The sequence below is a fragment of the Onychostoma macrolepis genome, chromosome 09 (genome assembly GCF_012432095.1).
Source record: "Onychostoma macrolepis isolate SWU-2019 chromosome 09, ASM1243209v1, whole genome shotgun sequence".
Classification (NCBI taxonomy): domain Eukaryota; kingdom Metazoa; phylum Chordata; class Actinopteri; order Cypriniformes; family Cyprinidae; genus Onychostoma; species Onychostoma macrolepis.
The window spans coordinates 28,846,329-28,864,655 of record NC_081163.1 but is presented as its reverse complement, the minus strand read 5'-3'; the positions used below and the strand labels follow the sequence as shown (position 1 = coordinate 28,864,655).

The window sequence follows — 18,327 nt, the reverse complement described above, 5'->3', positions numbered from 1 at the left end:
TCATCAGGAGCATCTAAGGCTGCTTGGGACAGTGCCAGCTCATCTTAATACACTGCCACCTTCTCCTCACATTTTTATGGCTTTCCTAAAGATTTCTGTGGTACGTTGATCCTCTCTACAAGCAAAAAAACCTAACTGATTTATGAGGCGTCTTTGCTTTCAAACCATTGTTTCCAGATGTTTCTCTGACTGGAAAAAGAGGCAGGAGTGGAATGAGAGAGAGCCGAGGTTTCTGTTGTTTATTGTAGGAGTCCAGAAACGGGGGAAAACATCCCCACAAACAGAGGGATCACTCATTTGCCGGTATTATCCAGCACATTCATCCATGTAACTTATCAGTCTTCTGCCATGGCTAGTGTTATGCTAAACCTTCAAAAGTTCATTTGCATTTTGCTCCATCGTTGACCTCTAAGAATAGCTCACTTGTCCACACTGTAGATATTGAATTTCCCCACGCTGAAGTAATTAATGGCAAATGAGATTTGAGAGCATCTTTTTGAGGGTCGGCAAACACGTAACAGATTAAAGCTCTATAGGGTTTCATGTCTAGAATACACATGCTAATAGGATTTTTGATGCGCGCTGGTATGGACCATAATTGTCAGACGCCACTAGATGAGAGAGGCAGTGTACAGTTACATACGCTGGATTTCTTTGAATATCCTTTGCTTATCCACTAATCAGAAACAAATAAAACAGCAATGTTATCACAGCCACATTTAGAACAATGCTGCACTGATGCGACTGCAAGTACACAAGAAACAAGGCTTTCAAAATGCTAAAACACTGGTTTTTGTTTTTCTGATTTTCAGAAAAGCTTGAAAAATAGCCTCACAGAACTCTGTAAAACAGATTCAACTTTAAAAGTTCGGAAAGAAAAACACTTTTATTCAACAAGGAGACATTAAATCGATAAAAAGTCACAGGAAAATCTTTTATATTATTATAAAATATTTATATTTAAAATAAATACTGTTCTTTGGAATTTGGATTTTTGTGACACTGATGACTGGAGTAATGAAGCTGAAATTCAGCTTTGTCATGACAAGAATAAATTACATTTGAAAATGTAAAATGTAAAATAGAAAACAGTTACTTTAAATTGTAGTAATATTTTACAATATTACAGGTTTTACTGTATTTTGATCAAATTAACGCAGCCTTAGTGAGCATAAGATATTTCCTTAAAAAATATATTTTTAAAAATCTTTACTGATCCCAAACTTTAGAAGTGTAGTGTATGTGTTTTGTGTGTTTAAAGACATTTTTATGAATTTTAATAGAATGTTGGTATATTAGGAATTATAGAATTCTAATTAGATAATATAGCTATATACTACTATGATACTAATCCCTCCTCCACGTCCACTGCATTCTCAAAACTCCTTTTCCTGTTCGGGAGGCAGACACACTCTGTCAGTTTAAATCTAGATTGAAGACCCATCTCTTTAACCTGGCGTACACATAACACACTAATACGCTTCTAATATTCAAATCAAAATTGAGTGTTTAATCTTGTCATTTTACATTATTGACGCACTATTTTCCTATTTTGATATTGGAAAGTTGCTTTGACACACTGTATTGTTAAAAGTGCTATATAAATAAACTGACTTGACTATATGATACATAGTGTTTTTTTTTTTTTTTAACAATAAACCAAATCAGTTGGACGTTTACCCAAATGTTGAGTATATGACCTCACATGGATATGACATTTGCTAAATCCTGTGGAAAATGTGGAATATACAAGCAAAAAATAAAAGCAACAAACATGCACATGCAATATGCGTCTTCACTGCTTAAATACACATTTCACCACATAAGTAATAATATTTGACAATGACCAGACTTATACAATCAAAACCAGACCGCTGGTTTAGACTGAACATGTTACTTACAGCATTCAAAATAAATGAAAAGCCATATTTTATCAGCATTGCATGGTTTTTATTCACATCTCCTTTCACAAAGAGCCAGTACATGCTGCGATGATGGCAAAACATGGCTTTCCGTTAGATCATAGATGGTCTTTTGGGCCTTACATCTGTTAATGCGGCTGAGCTTTGGAAGTTTTGTAAAAATGTCCAGGCTGTATTACAGAAACTTAAAACTCTGAATCCGATCTATAAAGTAACCAAAGCCATTTCACTGAGTAAATTAACTTTTTAAAAAATCTTAAGTCAAGAATTAAGATCAAAAGTTTCTGTAATACAGCCCTAGAAGCCTAAATTGGAAGCAATATTTTGGAAACAGGGTGTTTCGGCTCCTCTCACAGCACTTTTCAAATGAAAAACTAATCCAAAACAGCTTTTTCCGGGGTGCCCAAAGAGCCTGTAAGTGTCAGCAGTGAGCATCTGTTTGTAAAAAGTGATTTCATCAGTAGATCTGTATATCTAGCAGTTTTATAAATGCGGTAGGACGTCGACTGACAAAACCCATCATGGAAAGAAACGTACACATGACTCCAGTGGAAACCCAGTGACTAATGCAAACATCACATCTGATCTGGATCCGACGACAATCATTTCTACCCCTTTCCCGAACGCAGCACAGAAACCATTTCAAACCTCCAGACTTTGAATGCAAAGCCACAAATGGAGCGCATCAGGTTTTATGGTTCGAGGAGGCCTTGAATATATAAATTCGCTCTGCTACGGAAGACGAAACCAATACCTCACGTCGTATTGTATGCGTCTCTGTCCGAGTCATAAATCTTTTCACAGGTTGTCACCGTTCACTGCTCATGACATCATGTGATCAGCTGGAAATCATATACAGGTGTGTCGAAATTTTCGCTACAAAAAACTATATGCTTACCATATGTCCTAGGTCTGCCTCAGCCACCTCCCAGCTCTGGGGTTTGACAAGGCGTGCAATTGTTACTTTTCGACAAGTGCGCTATTGGTGGAATTTAATATGCTTGTCATGTTCTACTTTGACAGTCTAAATATTGCAATCTGGGCTTACAGCCTTCCTCTCCGCTAAAGAAGAAATTCTGTAAATACGAAATGGCTTTTCCAAAGCATTCCATTCATCTAAGCTGGAGGAAAAATAAACATTCTCGAATACGCTCCGAGATCAATACGATAAACGGACAAAATCATCACAAATGTGCACTGTTTTCCAGAACATTAAAAGCTCTATCCATCAATAACGCCAATTTTAGAGTGTTGCCAAAAAGACGAGCGCGATCGGGATGCTGTAACGTCAGGGAAACATGAACCAGAGTGCTCAAGTATTTAGAGATGCATGAATTGTAAGGCCCTTTCCTCTTTCATAGCATTGTTAATTTGATATATACACACAAAGAGCAGAGCATTCCCTCTGGCGTATAATCAAAAAGAGATTTACTTTAAGCGAAGCAACATGGATCTCTTGGACCTCCGGATTGGATGACGCTTTCTCACAGGAGCCGCATCACTCGGGTTACCGTGCATCTCGATGCCCTTTTGGGAATCCATTAAGCTCAGTTTGTTTGATTTTGTGCTATACAACATTATGCAGTGTAAACATCATGGTGTTTTTGAACTCGGCCTGTTGATGCCACATTTTCTTTGAAAAGTCACTTAGCGGATCTGGCTCTCTTTTATGAGGTTTATATGTTCAAGTCTGCGGCCAGTGTGTCAGTGAATCCAGTAAGAAGATTTGGGGCCTCCTTTCCTTCTCTCTGTGTGTGTGTGTGTGTGTGTTTTGTGAGGGTGAAGGTGGCTTGTTATCCTCTGCCAACCTAGATCAAGGGGCACAGAGGGTCTTACCGAGGGTGTCCCTGGCTTTTCCACATGGCAGCACCGCTTGTGTAGGATTTGGGCGACTCCAGCTATGCCTGATGAAGCAGTGCCTCACAAGGTTGTGTAATTAACAGGAATCAATGGAGAGACGGACTAGATTTCATTGTGAACGGGGAACACTGTGCCACCCAGGGTCAAATGAGACATGGTGGATTTCAGGAGCCCCCGAGTGTACCTGTGCCAGACGGTGAAAATAGCCCGCGATGAGCTGCCTTTTGCTTGCAAATAAGGGGATTATGGCCAAGCGAAAGCATTTCCACTGGCGGAGATTTGGGCCTCACTGATCTCACAGAAAGACGCATCACAAAGGTCCTCTGTCCAACAAATCTCTTTTTTCGCCAGCAGATGGAAAAGTGCTATCAGCATATTTGGACTGAATGTAAATGTTGAACACATTCTGAGTGTAACTCGGCTCAAGAGAGTTGAGCTGCTATCCTCAAAAGGTCAACTCATAAAATTTGCCAGTTCAAGAACAATTCAGGTGAAACATTTAGGCTTAACTTTTTACAGTGACTCTATGGTTAACTTATTAGCTCATTCTGCAGAAGCTTAGGTTATATAACAGCTGTTTTTGTGTTCAGTGCTAATCTTCATATGATAAATATGAGGCACAATTAATGGTGGTATTAAACCATGTTTGGAAAGTAAGATAACTCATCTGGATGATATTAAATATTCACAATATAGTACCGTTTAAAGTTTTGTGGTCAGTAAGATTTTCAAAATACTTTTATTCAGTGAGAATGCATGAAATTGATCAAAAGTGACACCAAAGTGACTTTGAACTTTTTACCAACCCCAAACTTTTGAACAATAGTGTATTCAGCAATTATTTTGCTGCAATATAAAATTAAAATGATTCTTATTATTTTTTGTCCGTTAAGTTTTAGAAAGAGCATGTTGATAGCTTGTGTGAATCAGTTTTAACTGTTTGTTTTAATCTATCTATCTATCTATCTATCTATCTATCTATCTATCTATCTATCTATCTATCTATCTATCTATCTATCTATCTATCTATCTATCTATCTATCTATCTATCTATCTATCTATCTATCTATCTATCTGTCTATCTGTCTGTCTGTCTATATATTATCTATCTATCTTTTTAAGCAGTATCACTCAGCCCTAGTATTTGGAGAGTGAAAAGTACAGGATGAAATAAGCTGCTGGTCTAAAACATTGGCATGAGCTTTCAGTTTTGAACTTAAGACCTTTTTGTCATGATGAAGATGAACCATGTCTCGGAGACAACCGAATCCTGTCTACAATTTCAATATGCGCGTCTCTGTGTGGTCATACAGTCAAGCCATTTACCCACTAAAGCTACGGAATGTTTTTGCTGCGGGGAGAATTCTGGACGGTTGCCACTGGAGACTGTTCTAGGGCTTTCTTTCACACCCTCAGATCCCCTGCCAGTTTGGGAGAGGAGACTCCCACAATGTCAGGGCCCAGTTAAGTTCCAAACCCAGAGTCGTGCTTGCTTCAGAGCGAGGGAGACGTTACCCACTTCACCTAGAGCAGAAGACATCACAGGATCTGACAGCATGAAAGAGCCCTCTGAAAACTGACCCTAAAAGAGCAGTGCCGATGTGGCACAACAATACTGACCCTCAATCAAGAACCAGTCCCTATACGGCTCATTAATCATACGGCATCTGTAGGAAAGCAGCCGAGGGGCCGACCGTACTGGGTCGTGACTGGAGAGGAGAGATCGTGAGGAGTTTTTTTAGATGGGCGAGCATGGGCTTGTAGCCTGCAAGCTTTAATGGGCAGGTGGTGTTTAGATCAGTGCCTCCAGTGTTACAAGACCAAAGCCGAGATCATCTGACACTTTCACAGATTGTTAAGAAGGCTTAAAATGAACTGACCTGGTCAGTGAGTACTAAGCAATGTTTCCTCTAAACTGCTCGTGCACTACCTACACAGACGAACAGAAATCTGTTTCACCTCCAACAATCAAATTAAGCTACATCGACTAATGACTTGAAATGCTCGCAGGTATATAGATGTGCACTCTGGACCAAGATTCCTAATGATGCCAAATAAAAATGATGACTTCAAATGAAAATGTTAATGCAGTGAATGCCCACAGCGAATCAAAATTAAACTGCCCCCACCTTCTCATAATATTTGACCTCGTAATCCAAAATGATCCCATTGGGTCTCTCTGGCTCCATCCATGACAGTGAGATGCTGTTTCTGGATGTTCGGTCCTTCCTGATGACAGTCACTGCAGATGGAGCTGCGCAGAGAGAGAGAGAGAGAGAGAGAGAGAGAGACACAAAATGAAAAAAAGCAGATTAGCTGTTTCCACTCTGGCTGTGATGGTATTACAAGCACATAAAGCCTAAGGTCACAGGAAGTTCAGCTGACATTTTCATTCAACGATTTGCATCCTGTGAACTGGTTCCTGTTGACCTAATTGAGTTTGCTCTCCACCGGGGGCCGGTTTCAAAGTTGGGAAAGTTGGGACTGAAAGACAAATTGATGCAATCAGGCAACGGATGGTTCATGCAAACAGTTGCCACTTTCATGTCAAGTCAATACCTCTATGTATAAAGCATGGCTCATTAATTCAGGGTTTTTTGATGCCAAGGACCCTCAATTATGAAGTAATCCATTCACAAGTAACCCAATTTCTAAATAATGAAAGCAGGTATAACACTTGTCAAAATAATTGAAGTTGGTAAGATTTTTAAAATGTTTTTGAAAGAAATCTCTTAGCAGGTCTGCATTTATTTGATCAAAATACAGCAACCAATATACTGTGAAATATTATTACTATTTAAAATAAGTGCTGTCTATTTGAATATTTTTAAAAATATATAATTTAGTCCTGTGATGCAAAGCCGAATATCTGATTTGCTGCTCAAGAAACATATTTCTTATTATTATTAACTGTTAAAAATAAATAATTAAATAAAAATAAATAACATAAAATATTTTGTATCATTCTAAATGTCTTTACTCTCCTTTTTCATGACCTTACTGAACAGAAGTATAAAATCAATGTATTTCTATTCTATTCTATTCTATTCTATTCTATTCTATTCTATTCTATTCTATTCTATTCTATTCTATGTTTTTCATATGAACAGCGCCATTTGATCAAGGTTCGGTGAACCAGCATAATCATTCAGGGCATCCTTGAGATTAGCAATCTAGTCATTTGCATAAACCTCCAACTAGTGAACTATTTTGAAAAATATGCAGTTTTGCACATCTCTAAGTGTGCTACGGGCAGCTCAAAGTCTCCCTCTGCTCTGGCCCTTCACATGGTCACAATCTGTGACTGTAATTCAAGTCAGAGCCGGTCCTGCTCTCCTCCTGCCTGGTGCTCATGTTCTTTTTCAACTTTACAGCTCTGTAATTGCGAGGCAGCAATGAGGCCATGGAGGCATCTGACTTGCCTGTGTTTTAATTTTATTAGACCACAGGAAAAAACATGTTGTTCTTTCAAATGTTCAAGCTTTCCTTGATTGTGATTATACAGTCTTGAAATGCTTCTTTTCCCCTGGAACCCTTTCATTTTTTCTTTTCGTCTATTTCTCTTTGTTAATGAATCCAGATGGGCTCAGTCTGTTTCAGTTTGCAGCCCCGCTGCACAAGCCCCTTCCCTAAGGCACTCTGATAGGGGAGGAATTATTGAAGTTTTATAGTGGCCGCAGTTTATGGAAGCTATGATTTATAATGTCTGGGCAGCAGGCTCATTTGACACTGTGTATCTTTCTCAGTGTTCACAGCGTGAACAGATCAACTTTGTCTTAAAATCAAATAAAAAGCACTGGTTTCTATAAACCTTCTGAAAGAATGTTACAGCAAAGAGCAAAGTGAGAGATAATGATTATTTTTCTGAAACCAAGTGAGCAGCCTTATTAGGGAGCATTTTATGGCATCATAGGTACACTATTGGGATGTGTCCTAATAGTTTTTGATAATATATATATATATTTAATTTCAATTTTATTTTTAAATTTTGTTTTCACTTGCTTTTTATTTAAACTGTTGTTGTTTTTTGTCCCTTTTTTCACTTTAAAATAATTTTCACTTTATTTTTCATTCATTCATTCATTCATTCAGTCAGTCTGTACAGTTTTATTCATTTTTATTGATTCATTTTAGTTTATTTAGCTTTAGTTATTTTAGCACTTCAAGTCAAACTAAATGAGAAATGAGAAATCTTGCCTTGGCAGATAGCTGAAATAAAATAATTATAACTAACAAAATAATTAAAAGTAACAAAAATGCTATTTATGGTTTTAATTTTAGTTTATACTAACATCCCTGGTCCAAAATCACCCCTATACCCTTATATAGTGCACTATTTGAGGGGACAAATTCAATCCCATAATGCACCTCAATTAGGAGGTTTATTATTAATTATAAGTATTATTAACCAATGAATAAATTCCACAGTCTTGCCAGAAAATGGTGTACGCAGCACTTCTTGTGTCCTTGTTGTCTGAATTTGCTCACTGGTTGTCACTCACTCCTTCAGTGGACTGTATTAGTGGAGTAATGTAGGGAATAGTGAGTGAAGGTATATAGGGGAGCAATTTCGGATACAGCCTAAATGTTAAGGATCCAAAAGGTAATGATTAAGGTCATTGCAGTCCAAAATTTTTGCGTGTGTTTTTCCGTTTTTTTCTTTCCTATCAAATGCATGCTACATATGCGAAAACGCAGAAAATCAAACCTGATCCGATTTTTTTATGACGGATGAAAGTTTCGGAGGCAGTGTGTAAACGTGATTGACACAACATAAGGTCGTATTTATTTTTTAACGTGCAAAAATTTCGAACTTTGATCCTTTTGATCAACTTCTAATAAAGCATTGTACGTATCCTTCACAGAGAAGCAAATCACAAACTTAGCGACAATTTGAGAGAAAAGCTGAGGTAAAAAAAACTAAAATGGCGGACAAAGTGGAAGAAATGTTGATCATAATCTATGCAGTATGGCTAATTATTAATAAAACAGTTCCAAGAGTTTGACTGTTTTATTCAATACTTGCTATTTTTATGCATTTCAGGTTTGAGTTGTTAGCTTAGCAACATGCTAACGCCAAACTCTACTGAAAACAATTGTGAGCCAAGGCCTCCATGCCTTTTCTAATTGTGTGGCAGCAGATCTTTCAACAGGATGTTCACTCGGTTTTGGAACTGTGTATATTTCTCAGCTTTCTCCTTGTGAACAGATCACCTCTGTCTTAAAGCCAAAAGAAATCATAAGTTCCCACAAACCTTCCAGAAAAAAGCAACAGCAAAAAGAACCACACAATTATGTGGGATACTGCAAGAATATTCAGTTGCGAAAAATGCAGAAGGGAAGGAACTCACTGTTCTGCTACGTTCTGCTTGACCCACAACCTCAGAAGAGGAGTGAAATCAGAGTGCTGCGTTTATAGGTGTGGCTGACAATTATTATACTTGCATGTATGTAATACTTAATGATCTCGTGAAGAGCTGTCGAGGTAATGACATTCTGCAGAACATGGTCTCAAAATGTCCTCCACATGACTCTGAGGATGTGGGACAGAGGCATGACATTAATGTGGGTTCAGACCCTCCTCTTCTTTCTCCCTGCCCTTTTCCCCCAAAAACTCCACACACCAAACAGAAGAGGCAAACCGCAACAACGTATTTTCAAGAATGCATGAATGAGTCATGGAAAACCTTCTGTAATGCCATGATCCAGCTAAACACTTCCACGCAGATCAGGGGCCAAAATTAACAGTTGGCAAGTGCCAAACGCAAGTCAAAATTGGCTTCGGCTGTTGACTGGTAACATTATAAGGAACTGCAACATTTCATGGTTTAAATCCAATTATAAGAATGATATCTGACCCTAACTGATGTAATGTGAGCGATTCTAAAGAGCAATTCCTTTTTTGATATTATTTGATACTGCAGCATACACTACCGTTTATATTGTTGAAGATATTTTTTTTTTTTTACATTTTAATGTCACTTTTGCTCACCATGGCTGCTTTAATTTGATCAAACAAATACAAATACAATAAAACAGTAAAATTGTTAAATATTATTACACTTTAAAATAGTTGTTTTCTATTTGAATATATACTTTAAAATGTTATTTATTTCTATTATCATTACTCCAGTCACATTATCCTTCAGAAATCATTCTAATGATGATTTGCTGTTTTTAAAAAAAAAAACTAAACAAGCAACAACAAAACAAAACAAAACAAAACAAAACAACAACAACAACAACAAAAAAAAAAAACAGTTGGCTAATATTTTTGTGGAAAATGTGATACTTTTTTTATTTTTAGAATTCTGGTTTAAATAAACAGCATTTAAATTTTAAATAAACACTATTATTCAGAAATTAAGACATTTACTGTCACTGTTGAATAATTTAATGTAATTTCTGTATAATAGTATTATTCTTATATATATATATATATATATATATATATATATATATATAAAAAAAAAAAAAAAAAAATGTACTGACCCCAAACTTTTGCACATTAGTGAATTGGGAATATTCCTCACATTAATAATAATAATAATAATAATAATAAAAACCATGACACAAAATCACCTTTAATTTTGTGACTGTGAGATAGAGATTGGCCCCTATAATTCATGATCTTGCAATTTAGAGCTTAACAAGTCATAGTAAAATCATTAGAAAAAATACAGTGCAAATGATATTTCTCAGCTGTTAAGAAATATAAAAGACATGGTACTTTTTTTCAATTCACTCATCATTGCCAGTTGTGCCAAAAAGTTAATTTTGCACATCCCGGCACAGCAGTATGAGACTTGGAATTACTGAAAGTTAGGCCACATGCTATTCCAGCTTTGTTGGCTTTGCTGAAAATCTCTGCCCTGCCCCGGCACGACTGCCAGGTCGGGTGAATCAGCCCGTTTTAATGGCAGAATCGTCAGGTCTCAACACAAACGTTTTACAGCTCTGATGAGGTTGAGAGCCAAGCAGAGAGCAGCATTCTTACATGGAGGGCAGCTTGCATGTGCTGTCTCCCTTGGGCTGCGGAGCACATGCTGGCTCTGTTTAGATGGATTGGGCTGCGCTGACAACCCTCGGTGCTCCTCGTAAATGTGCTCTCTGCAGGCCCGACTCACTAGATTGGCCGTTCACACATCCATCTCCTTGTTCTGACTGTGTTTTATAGGACAGTAAAGGAAGCTGGATTATTTGTCTAAGAGCAAGAGTAGAGAAGAACAGAGAAAGGGGTCACGATCTTCCTGGTTTTGGTTTCTGAAACAGCCTGAACTGAAAAACTCAATCGAAAAGACAGAAAATGAGGGTGTAGTGCTGTCTCTGTGCGAGGAAATGAATACCATTGCAGTGCAATAAACTGGAGCGCTTTAGCCAAAGTATGCTTCTTTGTACTGTGTGCTTTGAAAGCAAGTAAGAATTGTGAGTGGGAGTGTGCATGTCTAATGGGATTAATAAATTGTTAGAGGGTAATAAGGCCATAGAAATCAACAGACAATAATTAAAAACAAATGGCCTCAATATTCTAAAATAAAAAAGTAAAAATCATGTATTTAAGGTTTGTTAAAATGTTACTCTGAGACTTCAGTGAAGGACTAGAGAAGAGAAGCGTTAAATCCATATTTACTGCCCATCAGTCCGAGGGGCCACAAATCTGTCCCCTCAAGGTATCCTTGTCTGACCAAAACACCTTTAATAGAGTGACCTATCAACACTAAAAAACCACTTAAACCCACAACAAACTCTGGTACTTATAGCCAGGGTCATTCTAACAATGTGATACATTTTTAACCCCATCTATATGTCTTAGTATATTGGAAATTATTAACTTTTAACTTTTTTTTATTTATTTTTTTAAAACTTTTAAATGAATGTAGTAAATTCTGAAAAACAACAACAACAACAAAAAAACAATACTAATGAAAATATTTATTAAAGCTGCAGTCTACACTTTTTTGTGTTTAAAATTTGCAAAATGTATACAATATGTGAGTATACCATGAATCCATTTTCCAAACTGTGCTTTTGGCTCATCCTGAATCACTACGGTATACCTATAATAAGTGTTTATATTCAGACTATTTTAGACTGGTTCAGGTAGGTACCACTGCGGAGTAGCTCAGTTCTGTTTATTAACCGCTAGAGTGCCAGAATTTACGGACTGCAGCTTTAATGTTAATAAATTAATAATTAATATTTCAGTAATTATTGGTTCATTTTTTTCCCTTCTCTAATTAAAATGTTTCTTTTTTTAGGAATACTGTTTTTATTTATAATAATTTCTTAAATTTTTCCTGTTTCCTCAATATCACTTTTTAATGTTAATCTTTTGTAACTAAAAATAATTTTAATCTGAATTTAATAACAATAAGTAAGCAATACACACTATTATTAAACATTTTTAGAAATACATTTTGAAAGGAGACACATACTCACCAAGGCTGCATTTATTTGATCAAAATACATTATAAACAGTAATATTGTGAAATATTATGATTCAAAATAAATGGTTTCTATTTGAATATATTTTAAAATGTAATTTATTCCTATGATGCAAAGCTGAATTTTCAGCTTCATCACTCCAGTCTTCAATATCACATGATCCCTCATAAATCATTCTAATATGCTGATTTGGTGCTCAAGAAAAAAAAATGTTGAGTTGCTTTATATTTTTTGTGGAAACAGTGATTCTTTTTGAATAGAGAGTTCAACAGACAGAATTGATTTGAAATGGAAATAGTCTTTACTGTCTCTTATGATCAATTTAAGTGCCATTGCTGAATAAAAGTATTCATTTTATTAATTTAGTTAGTCATTGCTCATTTCTTTAATTATTAACATTTAATAGGATTTAATGAATGTCTGGAATAGTCTTTTATATATATAAAAAATACTTTAAATTATAACAAGCATACATTATTCATTTTCAAAAGTTAACAGGGATGACCCACAAATAATGCAAATATTGTTGAAAACATGAATGTTGAGTGACTCAGACAAGGAAGACAACATAGAGCCTGTAGCACTGTATCATTCTGAAAGAAGATGCCTTTCTTCACAGATAAATCAGCATCTGTTCTACGACAGAAGATGAAAGATCTGCTGAGTGAAAATGCAGTCCTCTCACAATGACAGTAAGGATTTTATGAGGTCTTAGGCAAAGTCAACTGCTCCCTGTGGTAAAAGGGTGCAAAACTATCAATCCCTAGCCTTTGAACCTCTAGTAGTCCAAGTAGTCTTTGCCTACTATTTCATGACACCAGACCCCAAAGCCTGTAATCTGTGGACCAAAGCCTACTTTAAATCACCCGACAGGACCTGTACCTATCACTCCACAGCCGGCACTGAACTGACAGAGGCCTGAGCCCCACAGGGCTAGAGAACAGAAACACGAGTCTTCACAAAGGAAGCCCACATGGAATGAGAGGCAGATGGCCTGCCGTTCAGCATCCCTCTGCTTTAGTAACCTGAGGAGTCGTGACCTTCAGTCAGCCATACTAGAGGCCAGCACCTGCAGAATGATATGTGCACAGACAGCTGTGATAGCGCGGGATGAGCAATAAGCTTGCGGAGGCATTAAACGGTTCTTTTCTTCCTTACAATTGGAATGTTGAGCTTTGTTGCACATTGCTGAGAGGAAATTGAATTGTCCTTGTGAATACGTCTCAAACCATCTCAGGGGACCCTTAAAACATTTCTCTCAATCAATGGAAATCTTTGATGACAATTTTTCTGTAAAGACGTGGCTTTGAATGAAGTGTCATTTTTGGGAATATTGTGTCAAGGTCCCATTAGAAGACCAGGGAGAATTAAATGGATAGTTCACACATTGTTCTGAACCTCTATGATGTTCTTTCTGCCGTGGAACACAAAAGGTGATTATCTGAAGAAAATCCTGGCTGGTCTATTTCATAATGAATGGGGGAATGGGTCTGTCATGTCACAAAATAGCAAAAAGAGCACAATAAAAGGATCAGAAATGTTAAGATGTGTGCTATATTCCAATATTCCATGCTATATACAACCCAGGCTCATTCATGAGTTCACACTTACATATAATAAACTGAGTAAAGGTTATGCGTATTTGGCGTGCTGTCCAGGGAGAGGGCTCCGAACTCGGTACTTACTACCGAGCCCAGGGTACTCCCCCTGTCCAGGGAGAGGGCTCCGAACTCGGTACTTACTACCGAGCCCAGGGTACTCCCCCTGTCCAGGGAGAGGGGTCCGAGCTCTGCATTTAGCCTGGACCCAGAGCGTTCCCCCCTGTGCTGGGGTAGGAACGGGCTGAAGGTGAGGAGTCGGGGTGGTGGAGGGATGCTGAAAGACTAGAACTGATGGAGGTAAGACTGCTTTGATTATTTATAGGGGTTCTCTCTCTCGAGCTGATTGGATAGATGGTGTGATTGCTGGTGATGAATTGGCTGTGTTAATTATCTGCGCATGCTCCTCCCAAAATTTGTTAATAAAACATCACTTGGAAAAATGTGCCTGTGGCAACATTTATGCAAAATGATATTAGGCTGCTTCTTCGTTTTGCAACTCTTTCAAAGTGAAATGTCCAGTGAGTGACGCTAAGAGTGTGTTCAGTTTTATCCTAAAGAAATGAACATGAACCTAGCAACGTTTTATTTCATTAGTTGTACATGTTATGGCAGTTTGGAAATGAAATATCTGGTGAGTGGAGTTAAAAGGTTAATGCTCTGTCTATCGCATTTTAAAAAAAATGTACCACCGACCCTAAACCTAACTCATAGTGTTAACAAAAGCAAATGTGAGACAAAAACACATTTTCTGAAGCAAGCACAGCATTTTAGCTTACTTTTACAAGACTTTAAACTATTTCATTGTGACTCCTGTTTCACAGGTATCAAAAGCAATGCTGTACAAGGTGTGCTACCAAGCAAGTTTACTACATCAGAAAAGCCATACATATGGAGCTGGTTATGTGACACAAACATATACACTGCTGCTCAAAAGTTTGAGATCAGTAAGATTTTTAATGTTTAAAGTTTCTTTTGCTCACAGTTTTCTATTTTAATATACTTTAAAATATAATGTATTTCTGTGATCAAAGCTGAATTTTCAGCATCATTACTCCAGTCTTCAGTGTCACATGATCCTTCTGATTTATAATCAATGTTGGAAACCGTTAGGTTGCTTCATATTTTTTTTGGGACCTGTGATATTTTTTTTTAGAATTCTCTGATTAATAAAAAGTTAAAAAGAACAGCATTTATTTAAAAAAGAAATTTTGCGTTACAATATACAATGCTATTCAAAAGTTTTGGGTCAGTACATTTTTCTTTCTTTCTTTTTTTTTTTTTTTAAAGAAATTAATTATTTTATTCAGGAGGGATGTGTTAAATTAATTAAAAAAAAGTCATAGTGTATTTCTATTTTGAACAAATGCTGCTCTTTTTAACTTTGTATTCATCAAAGAATCAAAGAAACAAGTATCACATGTTCCAAAAAACAATATGAAGCAGCACAACAGTTTCAACATTCATAATAAATCAGCATATTAGAATGATTTCTGAAGGATCATGTGACACTGAAGACTGGAGTAATGATGCTGAAAATTCAGCGCTGCGTCACAGAAATAAATTCTATTTTAAAGTATATTAAAATAGGAAACCAATATTAGAAATTGAAATAAGATTTCACAATATTACTGTTTTTTTTCTGTATTTTTGATCAAATAAATACAGCCTTGATGAGCAGAAGAGACTCCCTTAAAAACATGAAAAATCTTACTGATCCCAATCTTTTGAGTGGCAGTGTAGGTATTTTTTAATTGATAATAAATACATTGATCTGCCCCTGTAATCATAATATGTGTAAAAAGGAACAAAAGTAGTTGGTATTTACAGCCTGTAATGGAAAAAAAACCCAGTGAATTGTTTGTATAGGTAGGTTTTCACAAATGCACTGAGCCTAAGATGGCTATATATATAAAATGACAAAGTACTGATGCAACGACGTATTGAAGCCATATGACATAAACACCATTAGTTCTGATTTTTTATTCTGATTTATTTCATTCCTTTTCTCACACAAACCTTTGTATGACTTCGAATACAGTGCTTGAATCATATGGACCTCTTTTATAATACATTTAGGGCTTTTTTCATAAATTTAAAGCTTGACAGTTCCAGTCAAGTTAATTTTAAGAAAAAAAGATTCAGGATATTCTTCAAAAATTCACCTTTTTTGTTTCATGGCTGAAAGAACATCATAGGTGTTTCAAATCTTGAGTAAATTATGACCTTTTTTCTCATTTTTTATTTTTAATTTTTTTGGAAAGGGTGCTGAAATTTTTCTCTAACAATAGAATATTTTGAGATGGGAGTCTCACCTGCTTGGTTGGTAGTGATGGTGACCGCAGCATACTGGCGGACCGTGGGGGCCAGGGAGGACACTCCATTTTGGGCCTCGATCTCAAAGGTGTAGTTGGTGTGTGCCAGGAGGTCCACCACGGTTACTGTTGTGTTAGTGAGGCCGGTGGCACGGGGCAGGAAGCGCACGGCCCCTCGACAGGGTTCACACTGCCTGGGACCCAGCCAGCAACGCTTACAGACCACGTTAAATGTCATGTCCTTCCTGCCTCCGCTGTCAGCCGGCCAGGTCCAGTCTAGAATCACTGACGTCTCATTAATGGCAGAGATCACATTGCGTGGGGCAGATGGAGGTCCTGAGGAAAGAAGATATGTGATATAATATTTATTCATAATTTTTAAATCAAGCTATAAAAATATAGTACAACATGATGGAAATCCATTTCAGCTGTACCGACATGCATATTCAACACTGACAAGGTGAACCAATATTGACCCAGGAAATCCATCTTTTCTTCTACCGTTTCTTCTACACTCTTTAAAATAAAAGTTCTTTATTGGAACTGATGGTTCCATGAAGAACCTTTAACATTCACAAAACCACAAAAAGGTTCTTTATGGTCGACCTCAGTTCTTTAGATTATTAAAATATTGTTCACATGATGAACAAATAGTTAAAAAGTTAAGGTTCTTTGGGGAACCCAAAATGATTCTTCTGCCAAAACCCATTTTGGAACCTTGTTTTTTTCTAAGAGTGTAGACAGCAATGAGATTAAATGGAGATGAAACAGAGATTTTTAGATGCTTCTCAAATCAAAATTCAGTGGTCTCAATATGAACTCAAACTTCTCATTGAATCTACCAAGCTTTAAATAATTTATTGATTTATTCATTGATTCAGCGAGAAACTGTCTCGTTTGTGTCTTTTTTCAGTTTTTCCTAAGGGATGACAGGAGAAACATCTGGGACAAAGTTTATACTTAAATGAAACACAACTGAGAACTCCATTAAATCTCATGAGCTATGAAAGAGCAATAAAATGTTCCTCTGGGGAAGTACGTTTACTTTAAAAAGTGTGGGTTTAATCGTTAAAGTCATCAGTTATGGATGGATACGGAATTTAGGCAGGCATGTCCTTCCCCTTGTTAAAATGTTGGCAAAGCCTATAGAATTACTCCAGAGTTCAGAAGGGTCCTCATTGGATTGTTATATTAACTTTAAAAGATTGTCCCGGTAAAAAAAAAAATAGGGTATGAAGTGCGGCCAGGGTGCTCTGTTGATTGGAATAGCAGGCCTGCACAGCAAGCTGTTATTTGAATAAGTGACAGACTTCTGTGTTTATATGAACACGAGTGAAATCTCAGATTAGAGTAAGATCAGAGTAAGGAGATAGACACCAGTTCAAAGTCAGTAAATAATTTTGGAGTATTTTGTGAATTTAATATCTGACCTCTGGGTATAATTATACTAAAATTAAATTCCTGGCTTAAAAATAGTGGTGAATGAAGAAATCAGGAGTGCAATGTTGGGTTGGGTAGGGTTGGTTTGACGTGAATTCACACGCTAAAGGCCCAGAGGTTACAAATGGTTTCTGAGAATCTGAGAACCATTTTGACAGACATTTTGTCTGCGAAGGAAAGTGGGGGAGAGATAGGATTTGATCCTACATTAAGAAATAGAACATTACACAAAGGATTCTCCTCCACAAATTCGCTCTGGAACATTCCAGAACACTCCCTGTTGCTTTCCCTTGATTCTGACATGACGATAAATCAGACGTTTAGCTTCAAGGTCAAATACAGGATTCACCACACTGGCCTTTTCAAAAACACTTATAGAAAGAAGAGCAACAATCCTTGAGGAATAATTCACTCAAAATTAATTTTTTTTAATCACATTTCCCAGCTCTTGCAGAGGGGTTGACTGAAAGACTTTCACTGAAAGTCTTAGACATCGGTCTGGTCCTCACATGTAACAATTGTATGACTTCAGAAGACATACAGCACATAACCATTTATATTATGTACCAGCACTTCTCAAACTTTTATGCTGTGTTTATGACAAAACTAACTAACTAACTAACTAACTAACTAACTAAATAAAAACAAACTGCAGTGGACTTTCTTCTTATGGACTTTCATGGAAGAAAGAAAACAATACGAGTTTGAGATTACATGGAGGTGATGATTTTCATATTTGGCTGAACA

At 36.8% G+C, this 18,327-nt stretch overlaps 1 protein-coding gene across 3 annotated transcripts in view; it reads right to left on the bottom strand.

Moving 5' to 3' along the window:
• epha3 (eph receptor A3) overlaps positions 1-18,327 on the bottom strand; it is a 180,322-nt gene that overhangs the window by 41,414 nt on the left and 120,581 nt on the right. For all 3 annotated transcript variants that reach the window (XM_058786651.1, XM_058786649.1, XM_058786648.1), the window contains exons 5-6: positions 16,141-16,476; positions 5,912-6,036 (exon numbers count right to left, since the gene is read on the bottom strand). In XM_058786651.1, the coding sequence (XP_058642634.1) occupies positions 5,912-6,036; positions 16,141-16,476 (461 nt within the window). The remainder of the gene's footprint in view (positions 1-5,911; positions 6,037-16,140; positions 16,477-18,327) is intronic.